Source organism: Scyliorhinus torazame, chromosome 3 (assembly GCF_047496885.1).
Source record: "Scyliorhinus torazame isolate Kashiwa2021f chromosome 3, sScyTor2.1, whole genome shotgun sequence".
Taxonomy (NCBI): Eukaryota; Metazoa; Chordata; class Chondrichthyes; order Carcharhiniformes; family Scyliorhinidae; genus Scyliorhinus; species Scyliorhinus torazame.
Genome location: NC_092709.1, coordinates 223,138,051 through 223,157,320, shown reverse-complemented (window position 1 = coordinate 223,157,320; position 19,270 = coordinate 223,138,051). Strand labels below are relative to the sequence as shown.

Sequence of the window (19,270 nt, the reverse complement as noted above, 5' to 3'; positions counted from 1 at the left end):
TCCTCAAGCTTACCAATCTGTTTCACACTGTCCTCTCCAACAATATCGCCCCTCTCATTTGTAAATACAGAAGAAAAGTACTCGTTCAAGACCTCTCCTATCTCTTCAGACTCAATACACAATCTCCCGCTACTGTCCTTGATCGGACCTACCCTCGCTCTAGTCATTCTCATATTTTTCACATATGTGTAAAAGGCCTTGGGGTTTTCCTTGATCCTACCCGCCAAAGATTGTTCATGCCCTCTCTTAGCTCTCCTAATCCCTTTCTTCAGTTCCCTCCTGGCTATCTTGTATCCCTCCAGCGCCCTGTCTGAACCTTGTTTCCTCAGCCTTACATAAGTCTCCTTTTTCCTCTTAACAAGACATTCAACCTCTCTTGTCAACCATGGTTCCCTCACTCGACCATCTCTTCCCTGCCTGACAGGGACATACATATCAAGGACACGTAGCACCTGTTCCTTGAACAAGTTCCACATTTCACTTGTGTCCTTCCCTGCCAGCCTATGTTCCCAACTTATGCACTTCAATTCTTGTCTGACAACATCGTATTTACCCTTCCCCCAATTGTAAACCTTGCCCTGTTGCACGTACCTATCCCTCTCCATTACTAAAGTGAAAGTCACAGAATTGTGGTCACTATCTCCAAAATGCTCCCCCACTAACAAATCTATCACTTGCCCTGGTTCATTACCAAGTACTAAATCCAATATTGCCCCTCCTCTGGTCGGACAATCTACATACTGTGTTAGAAAAGCTTCCTGGACACACTGCACAAACACCACCCCATCCAAACTATTTGATCTAAAGAGTTTCCACTCAATATTTGGGAAGTTAAAGTCGCCCATGACTACTACCCTATGACTTCTGCACCTTTCCAAAATCTGTTTCCCAATCTGTTCCTCCACATCTCTGCTACTATTGGGGGGCCTATAGAAAACTCCCAACAAGGTGACTGCTCCTTTCCTATTTCTGACTTCAACCCATACTACCTCAATAGGGTGATACTCCTCGAACTGCCTTTCTGCAGCTGTTATACTATCTCTAATTAATAATGCCACCCCCCCCCCCCACCTCTTTTACCACCCTCCCTAATCTTATTGAAACATCTATAACCAGGGACCTCCAACAACCATTTCTGCCCCTCTTCTATCCAAGTTTCCGTGATGGCCACCACATCGTAGTCCCAAGTACCGATCCATGCCTTAAGTTCACCCACCTTATTCCTGATGCTTCTTGCGTTGAAGTATACACACTTCAACCCATCTCCGTGCCTGCAAGTACTCTCCTTTGTCAGTGTTCCCTTCCCTACTGCCTCATTACACGCTTTGGCGTCCTGAATATCGGCTACCTTAGTTGCTGGACTACAAATCCGGTTCCCATTCCCCTGCCAAATTAGTTTAAATCCTCCCGAAGAGTACTAGAAAACCTCCCTCCCAGGATATTGGTGCCCCTCTGGGTCAGATGCAACCCGTCCTGCTTGTACAGGTCCCACCTTCCCCAGAATGCGCTCCAATTATCCAAATACCTGAAGCCCTCCCTCCTACACCATTCCTGCAGCCACGTGTTCAACTGCACTCTCTCCCTATTCCTAGCCTCGCTACCACGTGGCACCGGCAACAAACCAGAGATGACAACTCCTGGCTTTTAACTTCCAGCCAAACTCCCTAAACTTGTTTATTACCTCCACACCCCTTTTCCTACCTATGTCGTTGGTACCAATGTGCTCCTCGACTTCTGGCTGCTCTCCCTCCCCCTTAAGGATCCTGAAGACACGATCCGAGACATCCCTGGCCCTGGCACCCGGGAGGCAACATACCTTCCGGGAGTCTCGCTCGCGACCACAGAATCTCCTATCTATTCCCCTAACCATTGAATCCCCAACAACTATTGCTTTTCTATTCTCCCCCCTTCCCTTCTGAGCCCCAGAGCCAGACTCAGTGCCAGAGACCTGGCCGCTAGGGCCTTCCCCCGGTAGGTCACCCCCCCCCCCCCAACAGCATCCAAAACGGTATAATTGTTTTGAAGGGGAACGGCGACGAGGGATCCCTGCACTGTCTGCCTATTTGTTTTCTTTCCCCTGACTGTAACCCAGCTATTCTTGTCCTGTACCTTGGGTGTAGTTACCTCCCTGTAACTCTTCTCAATCACCCCCTCTGCCTCCCGGATGATCCGAAGTTCATCCAGCTTCAGCTCCAGTTCCCTAACACGGTCTTTGAGGAGCTGAAGTTGGGTGCACTTCCCGCAGGTATAGTCAGCGGGGACACCAGTGGTATCCCTCACCACCCACATCCTACAGAAGAAGCATGCAACTGGCCTAGCCTCCATCCCCTCTTACCTTACAGAATATAGCTGCCGTGTGGACTAACTAGATCTCCGCCCTCCGACTCTGCTCCCAGTCAGCTACACTTTCTGTAAACTCCTGGCTCTCTTCGCACTCTTTGCGGAAATGTCAGAAACAAAATGAAAGGAGCACCTTACTCCCTCCTCACCTAACTCCCTTGGTCACCAAACTCTTACTATAGCATTCAAAAAGCACCAAATTCAGCACTCCCTCGGTCACCAAACTCTTACTATAGCACTCAAAAAGCACCAAATTCAGCACTCCCTCGGTCACCAAACTCTTACTATAGCACTCAAAAAGCACCAAATTCAGCACTCAGTGCAAACAAAGTCTGCACTGTCGGGGATCACTTTTATACTGTGAATCTAGCCTCTGAAAACTGGCCTAATCCAATTAACTAATTAACAAGCTCCAGCTGCAAGTGCCTACAAGTAGAAGCCTGTTTAAAGCTAATTGAAAATTCACCTTCTTCTCAACCAAACAGCAACTTTTAAGTTAATTAACTAAATAAAAGAAAGACTAAACTTTAGATAAAAATTAAGCCTTATACTCCCTCGGTCACCAAACTCTTACTATAGCACTCAAAAAGCACCAAATTCAGCACTCAGTGGAGAATTGGGTGGAGAAAGAAATCCCCCATCAGGATAGTCACCTTGAAATCAGGGGATGTAACAGCCCAGTGAAAAGATCCAGAGTCTTTGTCCGTCTGAAAAGTATGAAAGCTGACGTAATGTTTCTCCAAGAGACACACCTGAGGGAGAAGGACCGACAGAGGTACCAATCGTGTTACGGGGCGAGGGCTAGGGGAAATGGCCATACTGTTCAAAATTCACGGCACTAAAGATGGTTACGGACTCAGGAAGATGAGTATGTCATGGTTAGTGGTGTCCTGGAAGGGACACCAGTGGTGCTTTTAAATGTGTATGCTCCCAACTGGGATCAGGATGACTTTATTAAGAAAACCATGGCAGAAATCCCAAACATAGACTCCCACCAACTCATTATGGGGCGGGGCGCGACTTACAGGCAGACAGATCCAGCCTCGCATTGGCGAGACAGTCAAACATGGCAAGGGAACTAAACGCCTTTAAGGAGCAGATGGGGTCAAGTAGACCCATGGAGATTCACACACCCAAGAGAGAAGGAGTTCTCCTTTTTCTCCCAGGTCTGCAGGGTGTACTCTGTTGTGTTCTGTGATACAACTGTTGTAACGATGCACACAGTACATGTAGTTGTTTAACTAGGAAGATGATTTATTAATAAACATGTGGAACAATAACTAATGAACTATAATACAGACGACGGCTACTAAATGAATTCAGTGAATTCTCCTGTAGCTACTCTAAGTGTGACCAACCTCTTGTACAACTTACTACCAACTGGTGGGTGTGTTGAATCATGTGTTGAATCATGTGTGTTGAATCTATTGCCACCAGCTGGTTGGAGGTCACATTGTTAACTATATACAGAACTGTGCACAGGCATATCACCACATCCTCTGGAACTGTTAATATTTATATTCAAATATAACTACCTTACAAAACAAGATCTGCATTATCATTTTACACATGTCATATATACAGATGCAACAGTGTTTCATACAACATGATGTGCCTGATGAACGTGTCCCTGGTGCACAGCTTATTGGATATTCACGACGACGTTGCCCTATTGGTCTTCTGAACTTGTATCGGCTGCACAATGTCGCTTTAATGTCCGGAAGACCGGTTTTCTAGTAGGTCGTTATCAGCTTGTTTGGTCTTTTGACGTGATGCATCCGGAAGACCGGTTTCCTTATTGGTCTCTTTTTACCGCGATGCTTCTTGCTGCATCATCGTATGCTTTCTGGCCTGTCGGACACATTGCCAATACTTTTTTCTTCAGTACCGTGGGTGCGACCCCGGTATCCTCCGCTCTCCTTTTCTTCCTCATCTTTCTCATGGAAGGGATCCTCTGGCTGCACCTCTTTTTCTTTTTTCTTTTGGTGGCACCCTTTATGCCGCTGGATGGCGCCATGTGACTGGTTGCTTGCGGTGCTTTTGCCACCATAGCTGCTTTCAGAGCCTTTGCTGGACCGATGAGTTTTGGTTGATCCATGGTTCTGTCCACACGCTGAGTTGCATGCCCATCACCTGGTGAAACGTCCAGTGTCGGCATACTTTTGGATGATTGTGCGGTCACAGTCAAGTCTGCAACAAGTGGGCAGAACAGTGGTTAGCACCGTTGCTTCACAGCACCAAGGACCAGGGTTCAATTCCCGGCTTGGGTCACTATCTGTGTGGAGTCTGCACGTTCTCCCCGTGTCTGCGTGGGTTTCCACCGGGCGCTCCAGTTTCCTCCCACAAGTCCTGAAAGACGTGCTGTTAGGTGAATTGGACATTTTGAATTCTCCCTCGGTGTACCTAACAGGCGCCCGAATGTGGTGATGAGGGGATTTTCACAGTAACCTCATTGCAGTGTTAATGTAAGCCTGCTTGTGGCACTAATAAAGATTATTAACTTCAGGAGCAGTCTGCAAAGCCTCGCACTCTGGTGTCTGGGCTGGATCAATGACCCAACGTTAGGTGCTGCTCCTTCGTTTTGTGTTTGAGCTCCAATTGGTGGCTCCTCCTCACTTGATATGATGATGTATGGGTCGTCTTTTGCTGAAGAGCCGATTAGTGGCTCATCCTCATCTGATAGGATGGTACATGTTTCATCTGTCGATGTGGAACTGCAGATGTATCCATCTGCTCTTCTAGCACGTCTCTCGGTGAAGTGGCCTCTAGTATTGAGGAGTCTGCTGCAGGAACCATTTCTTGGGCATGAGATGATTCACCGTACGCCTCTCAAGCCATTTTCTCCAGAATGGGGATTATTTCTTCTGTTATCAGTCTTTCACAGTTGAGTACTGTCATCTATTGTGTCTGCTCCTGTCATCTCACTTTCAGCCTCTGCATACGCCATCTTGGAGCTTTCACACTTATCGATGTCCTGCGCAGACTGGGCGTCCCTTGTGATCACCTCGTCACTTCCTTCAAACCACCTGAATAGCGTTTCACAGTCGTCCTCATCTAGTTCACCATCTGAGTCTCCACTTTGCTCATCGTATTCATGTTCTTGTAAATGTCATCGTAGTAATCATCAGAGTTAGTATCATCAGCAATGGCTTCTCCTGTAAAATACCACAGTGCACATGCAATTATGTGTTCACGCAGGAGGCGACCCATTTCAAAGTCAGCAGCGAGTCTTGCTGCAGAACATTTATTTAACACTCCATGCTGCGGAGTTTCTGGAGGACTGAACAACTTGAAGAGTGAGTCACTTGGTACAGTTTCTGTAACTGTTTTATGAGTGCTCTGATCCTTGTGCTTCTGCTTCATTTTAATGGTTTTCAGTGTGACACCTTTCTTCCAGTCGATCTGGCACCCTGTGCATCCTGTGATTTCTGATTCGTCAAAGAATAGAAAGTCAAACTCGTCAGGTCGCGACTCTATCTGGTATACTTTTGTGACTACCTCATTGGTGAAATACTCATTTGGCTCAAACTTAAACACAGAGTGAAGCTCATTGGCTGTTCAAGCTCTAAACATTTAACATTCACATCTTGTAGATGCTTTAATATAGGCTCACCATGCTCCTGTACCATGTCACTGAGCAAATTCACATTCTTGAAGACTGTTAACCGGAATTCTGGAATTCCCTTTGAATCCGCCATCTCTTCATCTGGTTTATCTTCCTCCACGTTCGCTTGTATCTCATCGGATAGCTGTGTCATTAGTTCTCGTTGCCAGTCACAATGATCCTCTGTCGCAGCGCTGTCTGGAATGTACAGCCGATCTACTAGGTTCAGGGCCTCACACACATCTGCTCATATGATGGACTTGTGTTCTATGTCCACAATGGAAAATGGTATGTTGTGACTTCTGTTGTGTACCTATGCTCCAAATTCACACACACCCAGCTTCTCAATCTCAGTCCCGCTGTCAGTAGTCTCGTTTGATTGGCGACTTTCGATTTAACCCGCAGCCTGTACAAATCGGACAGACTGAGAAGGTTGGCCCTCGCTCCTGTGTTGAGCTTGCATTTTATCAATGCGTCATTTAGCATCACTGGAATTGTCCATCTGTCTTCAATGGTATCAGCTTCAGCAGCACCATTGTCACAACTTGTCAGTAAGTCACAACTTCATTTTTCATAGTCAGACTCATTGTGTTCTTGGTTGAAATCAGATCAATGAAAAACTGTTCTTCAAGGGACATCTCACCAACTGCGTTGACTGACTCTGGTTCACTGTAGGGAACGAAAAACATTGCTTCGCAAAATGATTTGTACCGACACACCTGGGACATGCTTTCCCAAATGCTGGGCATTGCCATGGTCCATGACGATTGGCGCATCATTGAAATAAGATGGTGGACCCGGTCGGCCGCTTAAAATGGCTGCCCGCACTGATACCACGTTTTTTATTGAACTGCGTCAGTGCTGATGGAGCTGCCGTCTTTTCCAGATTGGCGCCAAAAGCTTCTAGTTGAGTCTACTGATCTGCTGTGCAGCTAGCTCACTTGCATGGCAGATCTTGATAGCATTTTAAAATTTGAGATTTCTCACGTGCTTTATCATTCGATACCCCAAACACTATCTGGTCGCGGATCATCGACGACTTCAGAGTCCTAAAACTGCACGACTGTGCTTTCAACTGCAAGTCGGTTACAAAGCTATCAAAAGATTTGCCTGCTTTTGGCTGCACGTACGAAATATGTAACGTTCAAATGTTTTGTTTTTCTTCGAAGAGCAATGCCAATCAAAGTACTTTATCATCTCATCGTAGCTTTTCTTTTCTCTTTGCTGTCGAAAGTGAAGGAATTGTACATTACTTGCTACCGTGAGCAGCAATGCAATAGGCATCTCGTCAAGGTGTGCCTGTAGGCCAAGGGCTGCAACATAGAGACTAAATTGTTGCTTGGAAACACACCAATTTTCATCAATGTTACCTGAGACTTGAAGCTGGTGGGATGCTTTCAACCCTTCCATCCCTACTTCACAGTCTTTTGTTGTGTTGAGTTGCTGATGGCCATAGATCACCAGGTCGGTGGAAGAATCTTCTCTTTTTGTTCTTCAGCCTATATCGCCCTGTCTTTGCTGTTACCCTTTAGTGTTCTGTACTCCTGGTACCATGTTGTGTTATGTGATACAATCGTTGTAATGATGCACACAGAACATGTAGTTGTTTAACTAGGAAGATGATTTATTAACAAACACGTGGAAAGATAGCTAACAAACTATAATGATGGCTACGAAGTGAATTCAGTGAACACTCCTGGAGCTACTCTAAGTGTGACTATCTTCTTATACGGCTTACTATCAACTGATGGGTGTCTTGAGTCACATGATAGATGTCTATTGCCACCAGCTGGTTGGAGGTCACATTGCTAACTATATATAGAACTGTGCACAGGCATATTACCACATACACGTAGTGGGGCAATCGGTGCGTCCAGGGATAGTAGGAGTGGAGTACTCCGCAATAGTAATCTCCAACCATTCTCCACATTACCTGGATGTGAGATTGGAGACGGGCCAATCTCAACATCCCACATGGAGTCTGAACATGGCCCTTTTCGCTGACAAGGTGTTCTGTGTGCGGATATTGCAAGCCATCGACGGTTATGTAACCTGCAATCAAAACGGGGAGGTCTAATCCTCCATTTTTGGGAGGCACTGAAGGCAGAGATAAGGGGGCAGATTATTGCGTACAGGGCACTTAAAGACAGGAAGGAGAGGGCACCTAAGCAACAGCTGATTGACTCCATACTGGAGGTGAATCGGCGGTACTACACAACCCCTGACTGTATAACTACTGGCAGAGAGGAAAAAGCTACAAATGGACTTTGACCTGCTCTTCACGAGGAAAGCAATGCACCAGCACCGCCTCACATGGTGGACATTTTATGAACATGGAGACAACGCCAGTCGCCTGCTGGCTCACCAGTTGAGAGCATCAACTCCATGCACGCGAGGAAGGTGCCGGAGCTGGATGGATTCCCAGCTGACTTCTACAAAGATTTGTGCCAGCACTGAGCACTGCCACCCCCCCCCCCCCCCCCCCCCGGGAGATGATCGCTGACTCGCTATCTGCCATCAACGCTTGCTCAGGCCTCAGTATCACTGATCCCCAAAAAAGACAAAGACCAAACGGAGTGTGGGTCATACAGACACTTCTCACTCCTTTATACTGACGCCAAGATTGCGTCAGAATCAGAGCTGAAGATTTTAAGTTCCCCAGTAAATAATGAAACTGTAGGTTTTAAATTGGTTCTAATATCTTAAGATGCCCAAATTGCCCTCTTCAAGGGCCAGACCAGGTTACATAAGGGTTGGGTCAGGCAGGTTTTTCACTCCAGTTTTAAAGGGCCAGGGGCATGGTAATTTTAATAAATAAGAGAATTAAATTCTCCTCCTCTCAGATTATAACCAATCCCAATGGTCATATTACTGTTTGTAGCTCCCTGGTGAACACTCTGTAGTCATGGTTAACGTCTATGCCCCTAACTGAGATGATACGAACTTCATCAATTCTCATTTAAACTCTTTCTCTAGCCTTGACTCCCACCAAATGATTCTAGTAGGTGACCTGAATTATGTTTTTAACCCTAAATTGGATCATTCCAAATCTAAATCTCTTGTCCCACCTGGGATGGCCAGGTCTTTGACCTCTTTTATGACACAGATGGTGGGTCTGGGTTCCTGGTGCTTATTTCACCCGATAAGGATTTTTCTTTTTTTTTCATATGTCCATCATGCGTATTCCCGCAATGATTTTTAACATTTTTGATCGGGCTCTCCTTGCTTTAGTGGTTGTGACTCAGCGATTGTTATCTCCAGCCATAACCCACATTTGTCGGTCCACTGTTAAGAGTCCGGCCCTGCCCAATGCCCACCATGGAGACTAGACACTGCTGTCAGACAATACAGTTTGTGAGAATTGCCATCTACCTCCATCGAGAATTATATTAAACTAAACAAGTCAGACTCAATCTCTCCCTCCATGCTTTGGGAGGCTCTTAAGGTCATCTTTAGGGAGGAAATTATTTCTTATAGGGCGCATATGCTGAAGACTGATAGGTTGGAGCAGCAGAGACTGGTGGATTCCATCCTAGAGGTGGACTACCAATACTTGCTTGATCCTGCGAAAAAATTACAGACCCAGTTCGAGCTGGTGCCCACTGGCAGGGTGTGTGTCAGTTACAGCGCTCCAGGGGTATGTCTTATGAGCATGAGGAAATGGTCTGTCGTCTTCTGGCTCATCAACTCAAACAGCAAGGAGCCTCAAGTGAGATCTCTAGAGTACGCAATAAGGGCAGCAATCTTGTTTTCACCCCTCGCCAGGTCAACACAGCTTTTAGATCTTATTAATGCAACCTGTATAAGTCAGAAGCCATTCATTTAAATCTTGGAAGGCAAAAGGACTTGAGCATTTTAGGGGCCTATTTGTCCAGGGGAGATTTGCTTGTTTTAAAGAGCTGACTGACAAATTTCAGTTGTCCAATTCTAGCACCTTTAGTTATTTTCAGATTCGTGACCTTTACCGTTTGTTCTTTCTTTCCTTTAGCCCTGCCCTCCTCCTTGCTGATGATTTTATCCTTGGCTCAACCTGAGGTCTATTTCGGACCTATATGGCTATATTCTCTCGGCAGATCCCGCCACATTGGATGGAGTGAGGTTCAGATGGGAGAGGGAGCTGGGTCCTGTGCTTACTGGTGAGGCTTTAAGGGAAGCCTTCTACAGAGTGACCTCCACGTCCTCTTGTGCCCAGTTGAGTTTAATACCGTTCAAAGTATTACACAGGACGCATTTGACCATGGCAAGAATGAGTGGGTTTTTCCCAAACGTGGAAGACAAGTGTGATTGTTGTTCACTTGCCCCAGTTAACAACACATATGTTTTAGTCTTGTCCCAAACTTGGGTTTCCTTTCTCAACACTATATTTCAAAGGTTCTTCAGGTGGTTAGGGAGCAATGCCCATTGGTAACCATATTTGGGGTATTAGATTCACCGGCGTTTCACTGTGGGGTAGGGGCAGTGCCTTTGCCTCACTGGTAGCCCGAAGGCGAATATTGCTAAGCTGGAGGTCTCCCATCCTGCCCAATGCTTCTGCCTGGGAAATTTACGGACATTTCTGCACTTGGAAACCATTTATTTCCTTTTTTAAGGATCGAGATACCGTCATCTGTCAGAGGGTTTAGTTCTCGTGTTTAAGTTTTACTTTGTGTTGATTGAGGATTTGTTTGTAACTTTTTGACTTTCTACCTTGACATCTTTTTTGGTTGATTGTAATATTGTTAGTGCTATCATTTAAAACTTTAATAACTATATTTTGAAAAGATTGTGAATTTCAGATCACAGGAGATGTTGGTCTGCTAATACAAATTGCTTTGGTGCCGTGAATCCAACAAAGTCTCTAACAGTAGCTTTGCAAGAATCTTTTTAAGGCCACAATTTTAGTGTACAACTTTGATGTACTTTTGAAAATAAGGTGCATAAAGTGGGAAATGACCCATTGACAATTGATTGCCATGTGCAAAGGGCTCAAAATCATGAAGCTTGATTTTCAGAATAAACTGGTTGCCTTTGGAAAAAGATCCTCCAAAATCTTTAACCTGAGATTGGTATTAGAAATCCCAGTGTCCCCACACAGAAGTTAGAAGAGTCCCTTTTCAAACAAAATATTTATGATCCTGATTACGGGCCATTGGTGTACTGGTTGACACAATAATATGTTCCAACAGGTTATTAAACTTTTACTGGACACAAGACGAGAGGATCTTCCATGTATCCTTTCCCCACCTCTAAGGTTGATTGTTTATAATTGCATTGCTCAACATACAATTGTCTTACATCATTACATTTATGCAGAAAGTAAGGAGGCATGGGATAGTGGGAAATTTGGCCAGTTGGATAACGAACTGGCTAACCAATAGAAGTCAGAGAGTGGTGGTGGATGGTAAATATTCAGCCTGGATCCCAGTTACCAGTGGCGTACCGCAGGGATCAGTTCTGGGTCCTCTGCTGTTCGTGATTTTCATTAATGACTTGGATGAGGAAGTTGAAGGGTGGGTCAGTAAATTTGCAGACGATACGAAGATTGGTGGAGCTGTGGATAGTGAGGAGGGCTGTTGTCGGCTGCAAAGAGACATAGATAGGATGCAGAGCTGGGCTGAGAAGTGGCAGATGGAGTTTAACCCTGAAAAGTGTGAGGTTGTCCATTTTGGAAGGACAAATATGAATGAGGAATACAGGGTTAACGGTAGAGTTCTTGGCAATGTGGAGGAGCAGAGAGATCTTGGGGTCTATGTTCATACATCTTTGAAAGTTGCCACTCAAGTGGATAGAGCTGTGAAGAAGGCTTATGGTGTGCTCGCGTTCATTAACAGAGGGATTGAATTTAAGAGCCGTGAGGTGATGATGCAGCTGTACAAAACTTTGGTAAGGCCACATTTGGAGTACTGTGTACAGTTCTGGTCGCCTCATTTTAGGAAGGATGTGGAAGCTTTGGAAAAGGTGCAAAGAAAATTTACCAAGATGTTGCCTGGAATGGAGAGTAGGTCTTACGAGGAAAGGTTGAGGGTGCTAGGCCTTTTCTCATTCGAACGGAGAAGGATGAGGGGCGACTTGATAGAGGTTTATAAGATGATCAGGGGAATAGATAGACAGTCAGAGACTTTTTCCCCGGGTGGGACAAACCATTACAAGGGGACATAAATTTAAGGTGAAAGGTGGAAGATATAGGAGGGATATCAGAGGTAGGTTCTTTACCCAGGGAGTAGTGGGGGCATGGAATGCACTGCCTGTGGAAGTAGTTGAGTCGGAAACATTAGGGACCTTCAAGCAGCTATTGGATAGGTACATGGATTACGGTAAAATGATATAGTGTAGATTTATTTGTTCTTAAGGGCAGCACGGTAGCATTGTGGATAGCACAATTGCTTCACAGCTCCAGGGTCCCAGGTTCGATTCCGGCTTGGGTCACTGTCTGTGCGGAGTCTGCACGTCCTCCCCGTGTCTGCGTGGGTTTCCTCCGGGTGCTCCGGTTTCCTCCCACAGTCCAAAGATGTGCAGGTTAGGTGAATTGGCCAATGATAAATTGCCCTTAATGTCCAAAATTGCCCTTGGTGTTGGGTGGAGGTGTTGAGTTTGGGTAGGGTGCTCTTTCCAGGTGCCGGTGCAGACTCAAAGGGCCGAATGGCCTCCTTCTGCACTGTAAATTCTATGATAATCTATGATTAATCTAGGACAAAGGTTCGGCACAACATCGTGGGCCGAAGGGCCTGTTCTGTGCTGTATTTTCTATGTTCTATGTTCTATGAACCAAGGAAAGTACCTTTAATTAAACTTCAGGACAAAACCATACTGGCACCATCAGAATGCAAAGAACAGTTTGAGATAGGTATCCTAATGTACAATGTGTGAGAGATGTTTAGTTGAAGAATGCAAAGCTTTACCAATAACTCTTGACTTTCTTCTACACTCCAATCCTCTCATCTCAGAAAGGTAACTTTCTTACTTATTTAACTAAGAGCAGCACATTGAAAATGTTGAAAAATAATTTTAATATACATATTAGTGTCAGATGCCGTGCAAGTTTGAAGAAAAGGGGATTAGGATTTTAATTGACAGCATAAAAATATATGAAAGAGATCACGATTTGTCCACAACAATAACATCAGTGACAAACAGATTAGCATGATTTTTTTAATAAATGAATGTGCTTACAATGAAAGATGCATGACCCATTCTAGTGAAGTTACAACTAGAAACTTACAGCAAAATAAATGAAGATGAGATGTATTTCCCTATCCTATAACCTGTTGTGCTGGTAAAAGTTATCACCCTGTACAGTAATCAGTTGATGTGTACGAAACACAATTAGCTCATTTAAAATGTGAGTGGTACAGTGGGTTTTTGAATTAATTACTGTGCCATCTAGGAACATTGAGCATTCGAACACCGGGATATGCAACAGTGTTGGGTAGAAGATTAGCGGCGGTAATGGGCCTTTGTTCCCATTTCTTTTCTTTTCTTTTGATTATTTTGGTCTGTGGGCCCATAATCGGGATGAACCTTAAAGCAAAAGATTCAAAGTTGAAAGAGTCTGCTTGCCAGGGCACTGAGTTCCCAGTGTTTTGACACCCTGGGTTCGAGCACGATCAATTCCAGCCCCACCTTGACCTGGAGTCGCAACACAATTGAAATTAACTCCTAATTTTTAGAAAATACGCAAAGTCTTTGGCTGCCCAATAACTACAAGCACCAGGGGCGAAATTCTCCAACGGCGCGATGTCCGCCGACTGGCGCCAAACACGGCGCCAATCAGACAGGCATCGCGCCGGCCCAAAGGTGCGGAATGCTCCGCATCATTGGCGGCCTAGCCCCAACATTGAGGGGCTAGACCGACGCCGGAGGGATTTCCACCCCGCCAGCTGGCGGAAATGGCGTTTGTTGCCCCGCCAGCTGGCGTGGAAATGCGGCGCATGCGCGGGAGCGTCAGCGGCCGCTGACAGTTTCCCGGCGCATGCGCGGGAGCGTCAGCGGCCGCTGTCAGTTTCCCGCGCATGCGCAGTGGGGAGAGTCTCTTCCGCCTCCGCCATGGTGGAGGCCGTAGCGGAGGCGGAAGGGAAAGAGTGCCCCCACGGCACAGGCCCGCCCGCGGATCGGTGGGCCCCGATCGCGGGCCAGGCCACCGTGGGGGCACCCCCCGGGGTCAGATCGCCCCGCGCATCCCCAGGACCCCGGAGCCCGCCCACGCCGCCTGGTCCCGCCGGTAAATACCAGGTTTGATTTACGCCGGCGGGACAGGCAATTTCTGGGCGGGACTTCGGCCCATCCGGGCCGGAGAATCCAGCGGGGGGTCCCGCCAACCGGCGCGGCCCGATTCCCGCCCCCGCCCAATCTCCGGTACCGGAGACTTCGGCGGGGGCGGGGGCGGGATTCACGGTGGCCAACGGCCATTCTCCGACCCGGTGGGGGGTCGGAGAATGACGCCCCTGGTTTGTAAATTTAAACACAATTAATTTTTATCAATAATAACTGTGATTAAATAGCCAACAAATACAACTGATTAACTATTATCAAGTTCCCAACCCACTTCTTTAACTTATGCCACCCTCTATACACACCCACAAGACAGGGGGGAAAGGTGGGGTAAACAAAATATCACTATAAGTGAAAGGATAAAAGTCACTGTTTCAGATGGATATATCCCAGTACAGCTTTCTTTTTAGTCTAGGCCTTCAGTTGGGTGTCCTTGCTTTCAGTCTGTAATGGTTTTCACTGTAGATTCATCAGGATCTCAAGATTCTGCAGATTCAGAAACCAGCAGGCAGGAAACTTTCTTCTGAAAGAGAAACGCAGAGCTTCTTCCCTCGGCATCCACAAGAGTTCTGATTCCTTCCTGAGTCCTCTGAAAACGTCCCACCTGACTGAAGCCAATCACATATGTTGCCAGGCAGAATAGGGTCTTTGGTCAATCCACTGGCCACCAGTAAACCAATCAATTCTGCCGATCTCTCAGGTGCCAGAACGTCTGAGTTCTTCTGTTAAAAATCTAAAGCAGTGTACTGTTTTGCAACTTTTGAGTTCCTCACTTTCCTCTGCCCAACTTAAAGGTATATGTCCATTAAATATCCATGGATCAAAATGATAACCACAAAGTAGAAGAAATGGAAAATAAGGGAATCAACAGGGAGAGTCCTTACACCAGGTTTTGTTTTTTGGAGAGAAGAAGCCAGACTCTTCGGCACCGAGTGGATCTTAGGAATCAGCTTTGGAGGGAGTTGGTTCGATTGGTTAACCAGCAATTAGTGAGTTGGCCAGGGACAGTGTTCTGCCTGACAACGGTCAGTGATTGGTTCCTACGTGATGCTTTCTGAGAGAACTGAATATTAGTATTTAGAACTTGGAAGTGAAAGGAACACTCTCTCTCCTGCCTGCTGAAGTGAAAGAACTGCTCTATTGTTCTGAAAGCAGTGAGTGCCTAGCACATCCTTTGCTGTGAACCTGAAATGGTGCTGAGTCCGCAGAGAAAGTGGACAATCTTGCCAGAGAAAACCATCTGAAGCCTAGAATGAAGAAGTACCAAAACAAAACCTGAATTTCAGAAAAACATTGACTGGAAGTTAACCCGTGCATCAGAGATCCTTGTCCTTCTATTTTTATTAATATTTTCTTTCTCTTTCCACCACCCTTTCCCTGCTATGTTGTTTGTCTGTGTGTGTGTGTGTAAAGTGGGGTGGGTTAGGAATAGGAAACGGGTGGTAGATCATCAGTTACATTTTTGTCCGTTTAATGACAATACTGTACATAATAAAAGGTTACTTGTGTTTTAAAGTTACAAACCTTGTGATTGTAGTTTATTGGGCTCAACCAAGGACCTCAGGTATTTTAAATAAAATCTAATTTCACCGGTATTATGACTCCAGGTGAAGTAGCGCTGGCATTGAACGTGCAGTAGCCCAGGGTGTTGTGACAGTAACCTAAAGTAATCTAAAAACTGCAACAAAAAATAATTAAAATGTAGTGTCGAGCTAGGCATTCAGGCTCTTAACCGTTTACACAGATGGACATTAATTATTTCACATGATAGGTTTCATGTCTTGTAGAGTTAGTTCAATTTGGTATAGCTGCTTCATTCCTCGTCATGAAATGGTACAACAATGTGCATTTAAACTCCAATTCTGACTGTTGTCAGAGTTGGGGGTAATGTTCAAACAGATATCAGGGGTGGGATTCTCCGACCTCCCGCCGGCGCGAATCCCGCCCTGCTGCCCCGCTAGCTGCCGTATTCTCTGGCGCCGTTTTTCTGGTGGGGGTAGGATTCACGCCACGCCGGTCGGGGGTCATTGGCAGCCGGCAATTCCCGGGGCCCCGATGGGCCGAGCGGTGTAGCCATCTGGGATGGCAACTTTCAACTAGGTACAGAGCAAAGACTGATGGGTAAAATGGACAAGCCAAGAGTCAGGCAGGCTCAGAGCCTGAAATGCATATTTGTCAGCAAAGTCCAGACGGCATCGAAACTCCGTCCCATTAGCATGTTAATCAGGCTGATTAGCAGGTGATGGCCCATCTCCCCCAACACAAAGGACTGGTACTCCAGCAACCGGGACAGTCCCAGACATTTCGGCGCCACTCCCTATCCAAGGGAAACGCAAACAGGGTCAATGACCACTTGAGACACGCCCAGCCATCCAGATCCTTGCCCACTTATTGGTTAAGGAATCGAACGGAGTGATCAGGGATCACCCAATTATTAAGGCCCAAATCGAAGGACCGCCCAAAAAAGCGTGAACCCCCCCCACCCCCCCACCGAGTATAAAGGAAGAGTTCGCCATATGTTCGCTCTCTTTTGGCCTTGGTACAGTCACAGAAAAGACCAAGTAGTAGAGATAAATCGACAACAGCGGCCGTCTGTTTTTGGCCAGTCCTGCTGGCGTGGGTTACGCATGGTCCCACACAGCGGGACCTGGCAGCTAAGTCGGCGGGGGGATCCGACCCCGGGGGGCCCCCGATCTTCGGGCGGGCCTGTTCCGTGGGGGCACTTGTTCCTTCTGCGGCGGCCCCTGTAGGGTTCCACTACGGCCGGTGCGGAGAAGAGAACCCCTCCCCCCCCCCGCGCATGCGCCAAAATACGCCGGCTGGTCTGCGCATGCGCGGAACCACGCCGGCGGTTCATCTGGAATGTCCTGGTTTCGAATGTGGTGGAGACAGATTCAATCATGGCTTTCAAAGGACATTGGAAAATATCTGAATAGAAAAGATTTACAGGGCTATGGGGAAAAGGCAGGGGAGTAGGTCTAGCTGAGGTGCTCTCGCTGAGAGCTGGCACATATATTATGGGCCAAATGGTCTCTATGTTGTAACCGTATTATGATTTTCTTTTTTGGGTAACGAGCACAGGATTTTGAAGAAGATGGGGATGAAAGAAGCAATGCTAATGTTAACACAGTCACTGGCAAATCACTACAAACTCAAGGATTATAATAAACATTTCAGCTCATCTCAGCACCATCCAGGATACTATTTGATCAAATGCCTAAGATGCATAACAATTATAGGTATCCTACATCCAGAATTCACAGTAAAGTGCAAATTGGCTTAAGTAACTAATGCATTAATACCCTTAATTTTAATTATTTCAGTGGCTGATTTTTATAATTTGGCAACATAAAGTGTTGTATTTTAATGAGCACATTACTAATCTGTTGCTGTAACAATTCACATTTGTACAGTAATAACAACCTAAGCTTATGAACCAGACCGTCATACTCAAGATGACAGAACTGCAAATTCCTTCATATCCATTATTCTACACACACTTTAGAAACTAGTTTAATTACATTCTGCAAACAATACATTCAAACTGTAAAATAAATGATACAATCCTCTCGCAAATGGTAAACATTCTGAAATCTTCTTAATTGTTTGATAACCATGAATTACAACCAGATCCCCCATCTATTTTGTGCAAGCTGTGGCATTCTGAACCGATGGGATACTTGCTTTTGACATCGAGCATCATTGGGATTTCTGATATATGTATTCCCTGTTTGAGCAGAAAAGGTCATTATGAAAATGCAACTCAAAAATTGGATTATATCACTGACTAAACATCTTTAACAATACTCATTAAAATAAATCATTTATGGGATGTGGGCAGCTGGCTATCCTTGAACTGTGGCTAGTCAGTCATTTAAGAATCAACCACATTCCCGTGTCTGCGTGGGTCTCACCCCCACAACCAGGATTGGCCATGCTAAATACCCCCTTAATTGGCAAAAAATTGGGTACCTGCCTCACTACGGGGTGTGGGCCCTGGGTTGGCAGTAACAGTGGGTCTGACCCATGGGATTGAGGATGATGACAACCTGCTCTGCAATGAGCTCTGGTACTCTGCATTGTCCGTCAACGTTTGACTCCTGTCCACGGTAGCACTTTCCACTGTCACCAGGGTGATCCCTGCATGCGAGCTGATTATTCCATCACATGGTCCCATCGAATCGCTGGGGTGGCGGTGGGACACCGGAACGGCGCTGGCTGAACCGCGGTCCCTGGGTCAAGCCCACCCCCAACATCTGCCCATTCCCCTCCCCCATGCCCCCTCTGCAGCCGGCACAGACCAGCCCACCCCTCACACCCTTCTGACAGCACCGAGGCAGGTTGTAACATTGTGCACAGGTATTTGAGGTGAACAAACATATACAGGTTTGTGCCCTAGGCCCTATCGCTATACTGTGTCCTGCACCCGTGCCAACTTAACTGCTGTCTACTTTTCTGGCCTTACAGGCTCTAATGCTACACCTAGGTAGATCCCCAGTCGATGGGCTGGAGGCCTGCTGCCATCTTGATGAGGGTCTGCATGTTCATGGACATGGAGCACAGGGAGTGGACCAACTCCGTCTGTGACTACGACTATGCCACCACCTTCTGGGTCTGTGCCACAACAACCAGTGACTGTGCCATTTCCCTCTGGGATTGGGCCACCTTCCTCCTTGTCTGTGCCATGTCGGCCAGCACCTGGGCAATGTCACCAATGTTCTCAGCCGTGGCCCGCTGTGACTGGCCCATGCTCTGGAGCGCCGCTGCAATGTCCAGGTGGCTCTGGCACATGGCTGCCTGTGATAGGGCAGCCCTGTCCTGGGCTGCGGCCAGCGCCTGCACAGATTGCCCCAGGCATTGGACATCTTGACCCATGGCCAAAACCATCATCTCCAAGGCCTCCACTGTGGATGCCACCCATGCGGTGTTGACCTGGGTGGCATGCATGGTGGGCACCACCTCCTGCTCCTGCATGAGGTTGGACAGCTCTAACTGCATCTGCAGGTGCTGGATGCTCGCCGACAACCCCTCATGTAGTCCCTGGCCCTGCGACTGCATCTCCACAATCAATGGGACTGT

The 19,270-nt window shown here is 46.6% G+C and overlaps 1 protein-coding gene and 1 pseudogene across 4 annotated transcripts in view; both read right to left on the bottom strand.

Moving 5' to 3' along the window:
- Positions 1–5,218: 5,218 nt before the first annotated feature.
- LOC140409412 (nucleosome assembly protein 1-like 1 pseudogene) lies at positions 5,219–7,354 on the bottom strand (annotated as a pseudogene).
- A 9,332-nt stretch (positions 7,355–16,686) lies between these two features.
- The window catches only part of LOC140408958 (small glutamine-rich tetratricopeptide repeat-containing protein beta-like), a 73,900-nt gene continuing 71,316 nt past the window's right edge, over positions 16,687–19,270 (bottom strand). For all 4 annotated transcript variants that reach the window (XR_011940249.1, XM_072496913.1, XM_072496915.1 and 1 more), the window contains one exon: positions 16,687–17,918. Coding sequence is in view for 1 of the 4 variants with exons in the window: in XM_072496915.1 (XP_072353016.1) it covers positions 17,891–17,918 (28 nt within the window). In the remaining 3 variants the exon portion in view is untranslated. The remainder of the gene's footprint in view (positions 17,919–19,270) is intronic.